Below are 16,568 nucleotides of genomic sequence, written 5' to 3'. Positions count from 1 at the left end.
AAGGCTTGATTTGTGACTCAAGATGTGATCTATCCTGGAGAATGTTCCATGTTCACTTGAAAAGAAAGTGTTATTTTTCTGTGTTTGGATGGACTGTTGTGAAGATATCATTTAGGTTCATCTGATCTAATGTGTCATTTAAGGCTTGCGTTTCCTTATGAATTTTCTGTTTTTATTATCTGTCTATTGGTGTAAATGGGGTGTAAAAGTCCCCTCCTATTATTGTGTTACTGTCAATTTCCCCTTTTATGTCTGTTGCTGCTGCTGCTGCTAAGTTGCTTCAGTCATGTCCGACTCTGTGCGACCCCATAGACGGCAGCCCACCAGGCTCCCTCGTCCCTGGGATTCTCCAGACAAGAACACTGGAGTGGGTTGCCATTTCCTTCCCAAACGCATGAAAGTGAAAAGTGAAAGTGAAGTCGCTCAGTCGTGTCCAACTCTTTGCGACCCCATGGACTGCAGCCCACCCGGCTCCTCCATCCATGGGATTTTCCAGGCAAGAGTACTGGAGTGGGGTGCCATTGCCTTCTCCTTATGTCTGTTAGTGTTTGCCTTATGTATTGAGGTACTCCAGTGTTGTTTGAATAAATATTTAGAATTGTTGTGTCTTCTTCTTGGATTGATCCCTTGATCATTTTGTACTGTCCTCCCTTATCTCTTGTAATCTTCTTTGTTTTCTCTAAAGAAGACACACATATGGCTAGTAAACACATGAAAATGTTCAACATCACTTATTATTAGAGAAATGCAAACCAAAAACTACAATGAGGTATCACCTCACACCTGTCAGAATGGCCATCATCAAAAAAATCTACAAACAATAAATGCTGGAGAGGATGTGGAGAAAATGGAACCCTCTTATACTGTTGGTGGGAATGTAAATTGATACAGCCACTATGGAGAACAGTATGGAGATTTCTTAAAAAATTAGGAATAAAGCTACCATAAGACCCAGCAATCTAAACTGGGCATATACCCTTACAAAATCACAATTCTGAAAGACCCATGTACCCCAGTGTTCATTGCAGCACTATTTCCAACAGCCAGGGCATGGAAGCAGCCTAGATGTCCATTAATAGATGAATGGGTTAAGAAGTTGTGGTACACACACACACACACACACACACAATGGAATATCACTCAGCCATAGAAAGGAACAAATCTGAGTCAGTTCTAGTGAGGTGGATGAACATGAACTGTTATACAGAGTTAAGTATGTGTCAAAAAGAGAAAAATAAATATGATGTATTACATATATACGGAATCTAGAAAAAATGATACCATTTGCAGGGCAGCACTAGAGATGCAGACACGGACAACAGACCTGTGGACACAGTGGGGGGAGGGGAGGGTGGGATAAACGGAGGGAGTAGCGTTGAAACATATACACCATGTGTAAAAATAGATAGCCAGTCAGAATTTGCTCTATGATGCAGGGAGCTCAATCTGGTGCTCTGTGATGACCTAGAGGGGTGGGATGGGGTGGGAGGTGGGAGGGTGCTTCAAGAGGGAGGGGACATATGTATACCTATGGCTGATTCATGATGATGTATGGCAGAAACCAATACAACATTGTGAAGCAATGATCTCCCAATTAAAAATAAATAAATTTTAAAAATATGATGCTTTAGTAACAGTTTTTTATTCATTCAGCAAATGTTGTGCTCAGAGCTAAATATGGATGATTAGTAAGTCACAAGCCCTATCTTTGAAAGCTCACATCTGTTTCAAAGCTGAGCCTCTGTTGCTGGATGACTTAATAATTATGAGAATGCATAACATTAATGAGCACTTATGCTGCTCCAGGCACATGTGTTAACTCATTGAATTGTCCCAGTAGCTCTATAAGTACAGCTCTTATTCCTACAGATGAGAGAACATTCCAAGGAATGTCTCTAAGCTAAGCCGCTTGTTCAAGGCCAGATAGTACGCAGCAGAACTGAGATTCAGACTCAGGTGGTCTGTCCCCAGACCGCACATCCTTAACAACACTCCATGGCAATAAGTTTGTGCCACTGTGAGACTTTCAATTTCGATAATACTGTTAATGTTCATCATGTTTAAAACTGCTTCCCTCATTATAAAAGTGAGAATCAGCCATCACGATTAGAGAAGGAAAGAGTAAAGACTCCTCCCCCTGATCTCTTTCTTTTAAAGATAAAACTGAGCCCCCAGATGGGCAAAAATTTTTCCTTCAGTTTCCGTGGGTACAGCTAAGAGGAATCAGAACTTTCAAAAAGATGGTTTAAATCTTATACCTCTCTTTCCTCTCTCTGACATCTTTGTGGTTTATTCTCAATGCAGCAACCAAAGTAATCCCATCCTCTCTTGGTTCAAACCTCTTCTGTGTCCTCTCATATGATTCAGAGTAAAAGCCAAGATCTTTGTTAAGACTGCCAAGTCCTGACATAATGAGACTTTCCTAACTTCCAGATCTCAGCTCCTGTGACTTTCTCATCGTGTCTCCTGGTTCCTCAGCTGTTCCTCGAAAATGTGGGGCAAGCTGGCTACCTTGGGCTTTGACCTCTTTGGACTTCTCCAAGATATCCTGTGTTGCCATCCTTATCTCCTCCAAGTGTTTTCTTGAAAATAACCTTTTGAGTAAGGGGCCTCTCTATTTAAAATTTCAACCTCACCTCACTGATACAGGCTTTAGGAGGACCAACTTTGGCCTAGGAGAGAGGGGTTTCCCAGGACACAGGGCTTTCAGTGCTAAAACTGGATTTGTCCCAGGCCAACCAGGCCAGTTAATCACACTGTGAATTTCTAGAACAGTGTCTGACTCATAGCAGCCTTAATAAATATTTATTGAAGAGAATGAATGAATAAGTAGGTAAGAGAAACAAGTACTTTTAGAGGGGAGTGAAAAGGATTATTTATTGCCCCTGAAGTCAGAAAATATAGGTATATCTGTTCATCATAGCCATGTTTAAAGCTTCTTCAGCATGGAAAGAAGCCTACATTTCATGAGTGTGGAACCAATATTTCTTAATCTACTAAACAGAAAGGTATGATTTATCATTTTGCAGTTACCAAAAGTAGTTTGTAATCGTGTGTTCCATACTCATCTTCTCCAGAAACAGTTAAAATGGCTATGTTGGCTTTACTTTTTTTTAGACTTCAAAATGGTTTCCACATTTTAAAAACTATGTATGTATTTATTTTTGGGTGCTCTGGGTCTTCATTACTGTGCATGGGCTTTCTCTAGTTGCAGGGAGTAGGAGCTATTCTCCAGCAGTGGTGTGCAGGCTTCTCATCGCAGTGGCTTCTCTTGTTGTCAAGCACAGGCTCTGGAGGTTGGCGGGCTGCAGTAGTCCTGGCCCATGGGCTCAGTGGTCGAGACTCGTGGGCTCCAGAGTTGTGGCACACAGGCTTAGTTGCCCCAGTCATGTGGGATCCTCCCAGATTAGGGATTGAACCAGTATCCCCTTTATTGGCAGGTGGATTCCTAACCACTGGACTACAGGGAAGCCCTGGTTTCCACATTTTAAATGGCAATGATGCATTTTTAAAGGTGAAGTTTTTTCCCATTGGTAATGGTCCTGAGTGCGAATTCCCCCCTCTACCCTAACACTTCTTCTAGCTACTCCAGCTAGAACCTGCCTGGGGTTGCTTCCTGAGCCATTCTTCTTGTATAATGTGCTGTTCCAATGCCTCTTATTTTCTTGCACCAGTCTCTCCAACACCAGCTTCTTCAAATGAACACAATCTGATGCTGGTCTGTCATATATCATGTACTTGTTCCTCAAAATATTTTTGGCAAAGTGAAGTGAAAGTTGCTCAGTCGTGTCCAACTCTTTGTGACCCCATGGATTGGATAGTTCTAATAATTCTATAGTAGACTGTATAGTTCTAATATAATTCTCCAGGCCAGAATACTAGAGTGGGTAGCCTTTCCCTTCTCCAGGGGATCTTCCCGACCCAGGGACTGAACCCAGGTCTCCTGCATTGCAGGCCAATTCTTTACCAGCTGAGCCACCAGGGAAGCCCAAGAATACTGGAGTGGGTAGCCTATCCCCTCTCCAGTGATCTTCCTGACCCAGGAATCAAACCAGGGTCTCTTGCATCGCAGGCGAATTCTTTACCAACTGAGCTATCAGAGAAGAGAATTCAACAAAGCAACATAGAGAGTTACTCATCTTTGCATCCCTTGACCCTAGCGTGGTTTGTACATTCACTCGCCCACTCATTCATTCATTTAACATATCTTTTTTCAGTTCTACAATATGTCAGGTGCTGGGAATACATCAATGAAGAAGACATCTTCTCTGCTCCCTCTAGTGGGGACAGGCAAGTAAACAGGAATGATCAGGAAGAGCATTAAAACTACATTGTACTTATTCACAATAAATATAGGGTACTACAGAAGCACATAGAAACAGGGGGCAGTAACTATCAGAAGTCAAGTACTAGGGAAATGTTTAACAAATGGATGAGTGAGTGGTTGGGTGAATGAATGAATGAATATAACTGGTATGGGAGCACAGAATCTTCAAGGTGAATAGTCACCATCACATGGAAAGATGCTTCTCCAATTTCAGTATTTTGAAAAGGTCAGCTCATATGAATCCATATCATGAAAAATACAACTTTTATTTCCCCCTCTCTCCTCTTCTCTCCTTTCTCTTCTGACCAAATATCAGAATGGAATGAAATGTGATTGTCAGAGTGCCAGCAATGTCCGAGTCAGCAGGCCCCCATCTGCTTTGCTCAAGACTCTAATAACTCTGATGTCAGGCAAAATTGCACCCTTCTGAAACTCTTTTCAGCATTTTCATTATTGATTAGACAGAATATCTGCTCGTCTTCAAGGCAGCAGGCTGTACAGCCAAAAGGAGTTGCTTAACTTTGCTTACGATTTTGCTCAAGGGTATCAAATTCTGGCTGTGTTCACTGAAAAGCAGGAATTGTTTTTCCAGCTGAACTTTGCCTCTTAGCTTCAGCACATCTCTTCGATCCTCTGTGATTGTTTCCATGCCAGCTATTTGCAGGTCTGCATTGCTGATTCTACACACAGCACAGCAGGGTTTATCCAAGGGCCATCTACTGTTCCTGGTAACTCCCCAGTAAGGTAAACATCTGCTGTGGAACTGGAAAGAGCTGGTTCAAACCAGTTGTTCTTAGTTTCACTGATCATTTTTAACTTTTTACAATGACCTTTTCTTAATTTCCCTGTACCAAGTCAGAACCTGTAAGAATTTTGCTTTTGAGGAAAAGCCTCATTTTTTTCTAATTTTAAAATTTGTTTTTAATTGGAGAATAATTGCTTTACAATATTGTGTTGGCTTCTGCCATAAAACATCGTGAATCAGCCACAAGTACACATGTGCCTCCTCCCTCCTCAACCTTCCCCCCACCTGGCACCCCATCCCACCCCTCCAGGTTGTCACAGAGCCCTGGGCTGAGCTCCCTGTGCCCACACAGCAGCTTCCCACTGGCTCTCTGTCTTACACACGTTAGTATACATATGTCAATGCTATGCTCTCGATTCAGCCCACCGTCTCCTCCTGCTGTGTCCAAAGTCTGTTCTCTATGTCTGTGTCACTCTTCCTCATTTCTATATGTTAAAATAGTTAAAGTGAATTATAAATAGTAATTTAATATTTTAGAATGTATCAAAAAAGTCATATGCATCTTTGAAAAGGAAGGACAAAATTAATTCAGATTCCTTAATACCCAGTACATATTAAATTTTACCCAATTTGTACCTAACAGGCCTTTTATAGTATGTTTGTCAAATCTAGGATCCAATCCAGAACTTTGTATTGCATTGGTTTGTTTTGTACATGTGTGTGTGTTAGTTGCTCAGTTGTGTCCAATTCTTTGTGACCCCATGGACTAGAGCTGGCCAGGCTCCTCTGTCTGTGGGATTCTCCAGGCAACAATACTGGAGTGGATTGCCATTCCCTTCTCCAGGGCATCTTCCCAACCCAAGGAAAAGACCTGGGTCTCCTGTACTGCAGGCAGATTCTTTACCATCTGAGCCATCAGGGAAGCCCTTTATACACGTCAGCTTTCCCAATACACTGACTTGTGGAATGGACTGGGCCAGCTGTCCTGTAGAATATATGATTCACCTGATTGCTTCCTTGCCGTATTATTTACCTTGTTCCTGCTGCTGCTAAGTCGCTTCAGTTGTGTCCGACTCTGTGAGACCCCGTGGACGGCAGCCTGCCAGGCCCCTCCGCCCATGGGATTTTCCAGGCAAGAGTACTGGAGTGAGTTGCCATTGCCTTCTCCACCTTGTTCCTAATCATCTATAGTTTCTCTAAATTGGAAGTGGGATCTAAAGGCTTGATTAGTGTCCAGTCAGGCACCCTTGGCTGGTACATCATTGATGATATAGTGTTTCTCATTCTGTATCATGACAGGAAACTCATCGTAACTGATTTTCCCTCTTGCAATCAGAAATCTTGATATGAACTTTAAGATTATAAAAAATAAAATTTTTTATTTCATTGGAAAAGTAGTAACTACAAAATTAACATATTTGAACACTAAAAAGGTATCAGAGAAAAAGAAGTCTTCTACACTAAACTTTCAATCACAAGTTTCCCTTTCCTAAGAGGGAAGCAATCCTCCCAGAAATATTCTACACACATGTAATGGGAGCATGCTTTCACTTAGAACTTATTTTGGGAATCCTTCCATTTCCATACATGTTGAGCTCATGTATTCTTTTTCTTTTTAATTTTTGAATATTTTTTTATTGAAGTATAGTTGATTTACAAAGTTGTGTTACTTTCAGATACACAGCAAAGTGATTCAATTATACACATGTATATATGCATATATATACATATATATTCTTTTTCAGATTCTTTTCCATGATAGATTATTACAAGATAAGTACAAGATAATGAATGTTGTTCCCTGTGCTATCCAGTAGATTCTTCTTGTTTATTTTATATATAATATTGTGTGTATATTAATCTCAAACTCCTAATTTATTCTTCCCCACTTCCCCATTGATATCCATGTTTGTTTTCTATTTCTACTTTGTAAATAAGTTCATTTGTATCATTTTTTAAGATACTACACATAAGCAATATCATATGATATCACAGCATGTATTCTTTGGAATGACTCCATGGTCGTTATCCTGTACATGGTCCATAAATCACTTAACTAGTATTTCATTGACTGATATTTTGGTGGTTTCCAGACTTGTGTGACTAAGTAAGTGAAAGTCGCTCAGTCGTATCCAACTCTTTGGGACCCCATGAACTATACAGTCCATGGAATTCTCCAGGCCAGAATACTGGAATAGGTAGCCCTTCCCTTCTCCAGGGGATCTTCCCAACCCAAGAATTGAACCCAGGTCTCCCGCATTGCAGGCAGATTCTTTACCAGCTGACCCACAAGGGAAGCCCTTCCAGGCTTATGTGTTTTTGCACAAATATGAAAATAAGAGTAGGTTACATTCTTAGAAATGACATTGCTCATCCAAGGGTCTCAGTTCAGTTCAGTTTGCCGCTCAGTTGTGTCCAACTCTTTGCGACCCCATGAATCGCAGCACGCCAGGCCTCCCTGTCCATCACCAACTCCTGGAGTCCACGCAAACCCATGTCCATCAAGTCAGTGATGCCATCCAACCATCTCATCCTCTGTCGTCCCCTTCTCCTCTTGCCCCCAATCCCTCCCAGCATCAGAGTATTTTCCAATGAGTCAACTCTTTGCATGAGGTGGCCAAAGTACTGGAGTTTCAGCTTTAGCATCATTCCTTCCAAAGAAATCCCAGGGCTGATCTCCTTCAGAATGGACTGGTTGGATCTCCTTGCAGTCCAAGGGACTCTCAAGAGTCTTCTCCAACACCACAGTTCAAAAGCATCAATTCTTTGCTGCTCAGCTTTCTTTATAGTCCAAATCTCACATCTATACATGACCACTGGAAAGACCATAGCCTTGACTAGATGGACCTTTGTTGACAAAGTGATGTCTCTGCTATTTAATATGCTGTCTATGTTGGTCATAACTTTCCTTCCAAGGAGTAAGTGTCTTTTAATTTCATGGCTGCAGTTACCATCTGCAGTGATTTTGGAGCCCCCCAAAATAAAGTCAGCCACTGTTTTCCCATCTATTTCCCATGAAGTGATGGGACCAGATGCCATGATCTTAGTTTTCTGAATGTTGAGCTTTAAGCCAACTTTTTCACTCTCCTCTTTCACTTTCATCAAGAGGCTCTTTAGTTCCTCTTCACTTTCTGCCATAAAGGTAGTGTCATCTGCATATCTGAGGTTATTGATATTTCTCCCGGCAATCTTGATTCCAGCTTGTGCTTCCTCCAGCCCAGCGTTTCTCATGATGTACTCTGCATATAAATTAAATAAGCAGGGTGACAATATACAGCCTTGACATAGTCCTTTTCCTATTTGGAATCAGTCTGTTGTTCCATGTCCAGTTCTAACTGTTGCTTCTTGACCTGCATATAGGTTTCTCAAGGGGCAGGTCAGGTGGTCTGGTATTCCCATCTCTTTCAGAATTTTCCACAGTTTATTGTGATCCACACAGTCAAAGGCTTTGGCATAGTCAATAAAGCAGAAATAGATGTTTTTCTGGAACTCTCTTGTTTTTCGGTGATCCAGCGGATGTGGGCAATTTGATCTCTGGTTCCTCTGATTTTTCTAAAACCAGCTTGAACATCTGGAAGTTCACGGTTCACATATTGCTGAAGCCTGGCTTGGAGAATTTTGAGCATTACTTTACTAGTGTGTGAGATGAGTGCAGTCGTGTGGTAGTTTGAGCATTCTTTGGCATTGCCTTTCTTTGGGATTGGAATGGAAACACCTTTTCTAGTCCTGTAGCCACTGCTGAGTTTTCCAAATTTGCTGACATCTTGAGTGCAGCACTTTCACAGCATCTTTCAGGATTTGAAATAGCTTAACTGGAATTCCATCACCTCCACTAGTTTTGTTTGTAGTGATGCTTCCTAAGGCCCACTTGACTTCACATTCCAGGATGTCTGGCTCTAGGTCAGTGATCACACCATCATGATTATTTGGTCATGAAGATCTTTTTTGTACAATTCTTCTGTGTATTCTTGCCACCTCTTCTTAATATCTTCTGCTTCTGTTAGGTCCATACCATTTCTGTCCTTTATTGAGCCCATCTTTGCATGAAATGTTCCCTTGGTATCTCTAATTTTCTTGAAGAGATCTCTAGTCTTTCCCATTCTGTTGTTTTCCTCTATGTCTTTGCATTGATCGCTGAGGAAGGCTTTCTTATCTCTCCTTGCTATTCTTTGGAACTCTGCATTCAAATGGGTATATCTTTCCTTTTCTCCTTTGCTTTTCGCTTCTCTTCTTTTCGCAGCTATTTGTAAGGCCTCCTCAGACAGCTATTTTGCTTTTTTGCATTTCTTTTTCTTGGAGATGGTCTTGATCCCTGTCTCCTGTACAGTGTTACAAACCTCCGTCCATAGTTCATCAGGCACTCTGTCCATCAGATCTAGTCCCTTAAATCTATTTCTCACTTCCATTGTATAATCATAAGGGATTTGATTTAGGTCATACCTGAATGGTCTAGTGGCTGAAATTCTAAATTTAGATATATATGGCCAAATTATTTTACAAATAGTTCCTACAAGTTTACAATTCTCCAAAAAGGTATGTATGATAATAGCTTTTCCTTTACATCCTCATCAATGCCAAGTATTATCAAAAGTTTTGTTTTTGTTAATAATAGAGGGAAAAATGGCTTATTCCTTTCATATGCATTTACCTAATTTTGAATGTGTTGCATATCTTTTCCTATATTTAATAGGTTAAGGAAATCTTTTTTTCTAATTTACAGGTTAAGGAAAATCTCCTTTGGTATATCAACTGTATGTAAATATTTGTGGCAGGATATTGGATTGCTTTGTACATAATAAAAATTTATAGATTAAAAATAAAAAATTATTGTTCTTTCCCCCGTCTTTTTCTTGCAATGGAAAGACGAAGAGCAAATACTTTCCACACTTCCAATAAGGGTGCCTTTTAGGAATGTGGACCTCATTTCTCCATTATATTTTGTCTAATATACTGTTATATCGACAGAGCAAGAGGGAAAGAGGTTTTCCAGAAAATCTTAAAAGATTATAGACATTGGAGAATGTGGAGAGGAGATGGTATGAGCTGCATGTGGGCTATGGGAGCTGAGAGTTAACCCCCAGAAGTTTCCTAAGAAAGGAGAGGGCCTGCTGCCTAGGAAGGAAAGAGTTAAGTTGGACCCAGGAGGTACCACATTAAGGGATACTGTGTCAGCACTCAGAAGTTGCCTGAATTCTCTGTCAGTGCCTGCAGACTCACTACCATCACCTCACATCATCTCTACCAGGTGCCCTGTGCTTCCAGGGGCACCTACCTCACAGCATCATATCCTATAGTGGAAAAGTGATCATCAGGCAAGGGTGATGATGCTAGCACTGACCCCAAGGCTTTGCTTGGTCCCTGGCTGTGTACATTTCCCTATCATAACACTTGTGTGCCCAAGAACCCAGGGTGGAATTCTGAAAGCCAATAATGTAGGCAGCCCCTCACAGCATCTGCATAGATGGGAGGACGCTTGAACTAAGACAGTTCAAGACCCCTAACTGGAATCATGGTTAAACCCTTGTTACACATTATTCCCACTTGACTTTACCTTTGTTTAGAGTATTTCAGGTTTTGTGCACACATTTAAATTTTTTATATGGTGAAATTTATGAGTTTTTTTTTCTTTTATGGCTTTTCTTTTACAGATTTATATTTCAAACTTTGATCAACCTTGAACTTGTTCCAAGAGATCCAGTTTTTTCTTTCTAGGTGATTGATCAAATGTCCAATATTATTAAACAATTCAGCTTTTCCTGACTGACCTGAAATACCTCCTAACCAATCCAGTTTTTCCTTACTGATTATCCCTTTATCTCTCTCTTTCTCTGATCCCTTTATCTCTCTCTTTCTTTCTCTCTCTCTCTCTCACAAACACACACACACACACAGACACACACAGACAGACACACACACACATATATATATAGGCTTCCCAGGTTGTTTAGTGGTAAAGAATCTCCCTGCCAATGCAGGAGATGCAGGAGATGTGGGTTCGATCCCTAGTTAAGGAAGATCCCCTGGAGGAGGAAATGACAACCCATTCCAGTATTCTTGCCTGGGAAATCCCATAGACAGAGGAGCCTAGCAGGCTATAGCCCATAGGGTCACAAAATAATTGTAGGTGACATTCTATTACCTTTCAAAAAAAAAACCTATGTTTTAAAAACAAATTCCATATATATATATATATTTTTTTTTTTTAATTTTTGTGATTGATTTTGTTCTGTATTTTTATAATGTATTTTTGAGAGTCTAACCTCTAGTCTAGGTTTTTAATCTTTGCTTTTTGATATTTGCTATCACCTTTATGAATCTAATCTTCAGTACCCATTTTCACTTAGGGATTTGATTACTGGCTTGATTGCTGTCTCCCTTTTTGACTCTCCCTTTCCTCCTCCAAGTCACCTCTATCTCCTTCCTCCCTCTCTCTTCTCTACATAACTCTCTGAATCTCTCTGGGTGTTCCTGGCTGCAGAGAATTGCTTCACCATTAATCTAGGGGTTTTATCTTCTGTGTGGTATGGATGGAGAAGTCCTGAGGCTACTGTAAGAGGACTGAAAGTCAGAGGCAGGAAGCTTAACTCCAAAACTTTAGAACATCAGAGAACTCCTGATTCCAGGAACATTAATAGACAAGAGCTCATGCAAAAGTCTCCATACTTATCCTGAAACCAAGTTCCACCTAAGAGCCAACAAGTTCCAGCGCAAGATACACCACACTAATTCTCCAGAAAACAGGAACACAACCCTGATCATTACAAGATGGGCTGCCCAAAGCCATGCCAAACCCATAGACACCCCAAAACTCACCACTGAACACTTCATTGCACTCCAGAGAGAAGAAATTCAGCTCTACCCACCAGAACATAGACGCAAGCTCCCCCAACCAGGAAACCTTGACAAGCCACCAGTCCAAGCCCACGCACAGGGAACAGACTCCACAGTTAAAAGGAGCCATGAACTTCCAGCCTGCAGAAAGGGCACCCCAAACACAGCAATCTAAACAAAATGAAAAGGCAGGGAAATATTCAGCAGGTGAAGGAACATGATAAAAACACACCAAACCAAACAAAAGAGGAGGAGATAGGATGTCTACCTGAAAAAGAATTCAGAATAATGATAGTAAAGATGATCCAAAATCTTGAAAACAAAATGGAGTTACAGAAAAATAGACTAGAGACAAGGATTGAGAAGATGTAAGAAATGTTTAACAAGGACCTAGGAGAAATAAAGAAGAGTCAATCAATAATGAATAATGCAAGAACTGAGACCAGAAGCACTCTGGAGGGAACCAACAGTAGAATAACTGAGGCAGAAGAGAGGATAAGTGAGGTGGAAGATAGAATGGTGGAAATAAATGAAGCAGAGAGGAAAATAGAAAAAAGAAAAGAAAAGAAATGAGGACAACCTCAGAGACCCCTGGGACAATGTTAAATGCCCCAACATTCGAATCATAGGAGTCCCAAAAGAAGACAAGAAAGGGCGTGAGAAAATACTTGAGGAGATAACAGTTGAAAACTTCCCTAAAACGGGGAGGGCAATAGCCACCCAAGTCCAAGAAACACAGAGAGTCCCAAACAGGATAAACCCAAGGTGAAACATCCCAAGACACATATTAGTCAAACTAACAAAGATCAAACACAAAGAGCAAATATTGAAAGCAGCAAGGGAAAAGCAACAAATAACACAAGGCTAACAGTTGATCTTTCAGTAGAAACTTTTCAGGCCAGAAGGGAATGGCAGGACATACTTAAAGTGATGAAAGAGAAAAACCTACAACCAAGATTATTCTACCCAGCAAGGATCTCATTCAGAATTCAGATATGAAGGAGCAGTCAAAAGCTTTACAGACAAGCAAAAGTTGAGAGAATTCAGCACCACCAAACCAGCTCTTCAACAAATGCTAAAAGATCTTCTCTAGACAGGAAACACAGAAAAGGTTTATAAAAATGAACCCAAAACAACAATGGGATCATACTTATCAATAATTACCTTAAATGTAAATGGGTTAAATGCTCCAACCAAAAGACAAAGATTGGCTGAATGGATACAAAAACAAGACCCCTATATATGTTGTCTACAAGAGACCCACCTCAAACACAGGGACACATACAGACTGAAAGTGAAGGGCTGGAAAAGGATATTTCACGCAATTAGAGACCAAAAAAAAGCAGGAGTAGCAATACCCATATCAGATAAAATAGACTTTGAAATAAAGACCATGATAAGAGACAAGGATACTACATAATGATCAAGGGATCAATCCAAGAAGAAGATATAGCAATTATATATGCACCCAACATAGGAGCACCTCAGTACGTAAGGCAAATGCTAACAAGTATGAAAGGGGAAATTAACAGTAACACAATAATAGTTCAGTTCAATTCAGCCGCTCAGTCGTGTCCGACTCTCTGCAACCCCATGAATCACAGCACACCAGGCCTCCCTGTCCATCACCAACTCCCAGAGTTCACTCAGACTCACGTCCATCGAGTCAGTGATGCCATCCAGCCATCTCATCCTCTGTCGTCCCCTTCTCCTCCTGCCCCCAATCCCTCCCAGCATCAGAGTCTTTTCCAATGAGTCAACTCTTTGCATGAGGTGGCCAAAGTACTGGAGTTTCAGCTTTAGCATCATTCCTTCCAAAGAACACCCAGGGCTGATCTCCTTCAGAATGGACTGGTTGGATCTCCTTGCAGTCCAAGGGACTCTCAAGAGTCTTCTCCAACACCACAGTTTAAAAGCATCAATTCTTCGGCACTCAGCCTTCTTCACAGTCCAACTCTCACATCTATACATGACCACTTAGTGGAAGACTTTAATACCCCACTCACACCTATGGATAGATCATCCAAACAGAAAATTAGCAAGAAAACATAAGCTTTAAATGATACAGTGAACCAGTTAGACCTAATTGATATTTATAGGGCATTTCATCCCAAAACAATGGATTTCACATTTTTCTCAAGTGCACACAGAACGTTCTCCAGGATAGATCACATCCTGGGCCATAAATCTAGCCTTGGTAAATTTTAAAAATTGAAATCATTTTAAGCATCTTTTCTGATCACAATTTTAAAAAACAATTAAAAATACATTCCTACTATATATATAAATTCCATTGATTTTTAAAAATTCATCATATCTGGTACCTTTAACCACTAGGTTATATATAGAGATTATCTGGCAAGGCCACACCTTTCTTACTATCTCTCTTTTTCTAATTTTCTCATGAGCCCTACAGTATCTGCCCCCATGTGAACTTGAGAGTTTGCAAGTCTATTTCCCCTCAATCTTCATGATTTTTCCCCTGGGATTTTATTACATTTATTAATCAATTTAGAATAACTTTGCATCTTAAAATACTGTCTTTCTCTTTATGACCATGTGTATGCTATGCTATGCTATGCTAAGTCACTTCAGTCATGTCCGACTCTGTGCGACCCCATAGATGGCAGCTCACCAGGCTCCCCCATCCCTGGGATTCTCCAGGTAAGAACACTGGAGTGGGTTGCCATTTCCTTCTCCAATGCATGAAAGTGAAAAGGGAAAGTGAAGTCGCTCAGTCGTGTCCAACTCCTAGCGACCCCATGGACTGCAGCCTACCAGGCTCCTCTGTCCATGGGATTTTCCAGGCAAGAGTACTGGAGTGGGGTGCCATTGCCTTCTCAGGACCATGTGTATAGATTTCTTCATCTTATTTTGCATCTTCAAATTTACTTCAACAACTCTTACACATTTTTTGTAATATTATTCCTAGATATTTAATCATTTTGCTGAAAATATAAAATAGATCTTTATCCACTATACTTTCAAAATAGTTGTTGAATGTGTATAGAGAAGTGATGACTTTTGTATATAACATTTTCAACCAGTCACTTTACTGAATTCTGTTGTTTGTAAGAACTTTCCAGATCATCTTGAGATTTCTAGCTATATAATCATTTCATCTACATAAATTTTAATTCACTTTTATATTATTTTAAGTTATCTAAATGCATTGTCTAGTATTGCCAGACCAAGGTAATAACAGAGAGGAACTGACCATACTTCCTTGACTTTATTTGGGGGCACTTTATTGATCTTATTAAATTGGAGTTAGAACCACATGGTTTGAAATAATTTTCCCCAACTTGTTTTTATTATTACCTAAAATTTGATCCAATTATTATATAAAATTTGAATCTTTCAATGTAGGAAATCTATTTTTTAAAGACTTTATTGGCTATCTGTTTGTCTCTTGGAAGTTTTATCAATGTCCGTCTCATCAACATTCTATTCTGACCATTGTACTTATTATACCCAAAATGAAATCTGTGTGTTTCATAAATCTAGGATGACTTTTGTCATACATACATATATATATTACAGAGAGAGAGGAGAGAGAGAAGGAGATGGGGAGAGAGAGATAAGGAGAGGGAGAGAGAGAGAGAAGAAAGAGCCTGGAACATAATAAATGCTTGTTGCTATTACTTTGCAAAAATATCCATGAAATTTAAATGTTCAAACACTTATAAAAGATGAATTATTTTTAATTTTATTAATTATTACAAATTGATATATTGTTTTGAAAAATAGAGAAATCAGCACATAACAAATAGCTCAAACATGTCAAGAAAATATTAGACTATGACAAATTTCAACTCTGACTTTTATAAATGTCTTCTTCAGCTGTTAATCTATTTTTACTTATTTAATTTATTTATTTACTTATTTAAAACAATCAACAATAAGTGTTTCACTGAGCATCTATTATATGCCTGGCACAATGCTAAATACTTTGAGGAAAAATATAAGAAGCATCTCGCATGGTCTTGTCCTTAGTGGTTTATAATCTAGATATTTATGATTTATAGAGATACACTGAAAAAATTCTGGGACCTAATACCTTTAAGTAAAATTATCTTTGAATTTAATCACTTTGGAAGGCTATATGATTTTTTAAAAATCCTAAAATATTTTATGCATCTGTTCCTTTGGGATTGCCTTTGGAGTCATTATACAAATCACTCAAGAAAGGCAGACTCATTACTTTAATTTTAGTTTAGAATGCTGCTCTATCCTTCTGTACCTAGTTTAGTCACTTGAATTAATCACTGCGTTTGTTGCTCACTAACTTTGGGTTATTTTAAAATCTCACATTCACTCTAACTGACACGTTTTACTATTCTTGATGCCCTTCCAAGGGATGTCCTACAGCAGTACTGGACACTCAGTACCTGGAGGACGAGAAGCCTTTCTCATCAGCTTTGCATCTCGCCCAGCATCCAGCTCTCGCTTAAGCACAGCAGGACTGTAAAACGAACCCTGTATTGAATTGTCAGCGCATAAGCTGACACTTGTTCAACAGCTGGAGACATCAGGGTAGGCTGAGGATAGAGGCATGGAAAGGTTCCAGATGGGGCTTGAGGGGGATTTCTTCCCATTCTGCTATTTCAGTATTTTCGTTCATTACTCCTTAGGCATCTGGCTTTGACAATGAAGGACAGAAAG

General features: G+C 39.9%; 1 protein-coding gene across 1 annotated transcript in view; it reads right to left on the bottom strand.

Annotated features, from left to right (window-relative positions):
* Positions 1-1,623: 1,623 nt before the first annotated feature.
* Positions 1,624-16,568, bottom strand: part of BHMT2 (betaine--homocysteine S-methyltransferase 2) — a 30,431-nt gene continuing 15,486 nt past the window's right edge. Inside the window, 1 exon segment of the mRNA XM_003586514.6 lies at positions 1,624-16,566. Within this exon segment, the coding sequence (XP_003586562.3) occupies positions 16,534-16,566 (33 nt within the window). The 3' untranslated portion in view covers positions 1,624-16,533.

This window comes from Bos taurus, chromosome 10, assembly GCF_002263795.3.
Source record: "Bos taurus isolate L1 Dominette 01449 registration number 42190680 breed Hereford chromosome 10, ARS-UCD2.0, whole genome shotgun sequence".
NCBI lineage: Eukaryota > Metazoa > Chordata > Mammalia > Artiodactyla > Bovidae > Bos > Bos taurus.
This window is presented reverse-complemented; position numbering and strand designations above follow the sequence as displayed.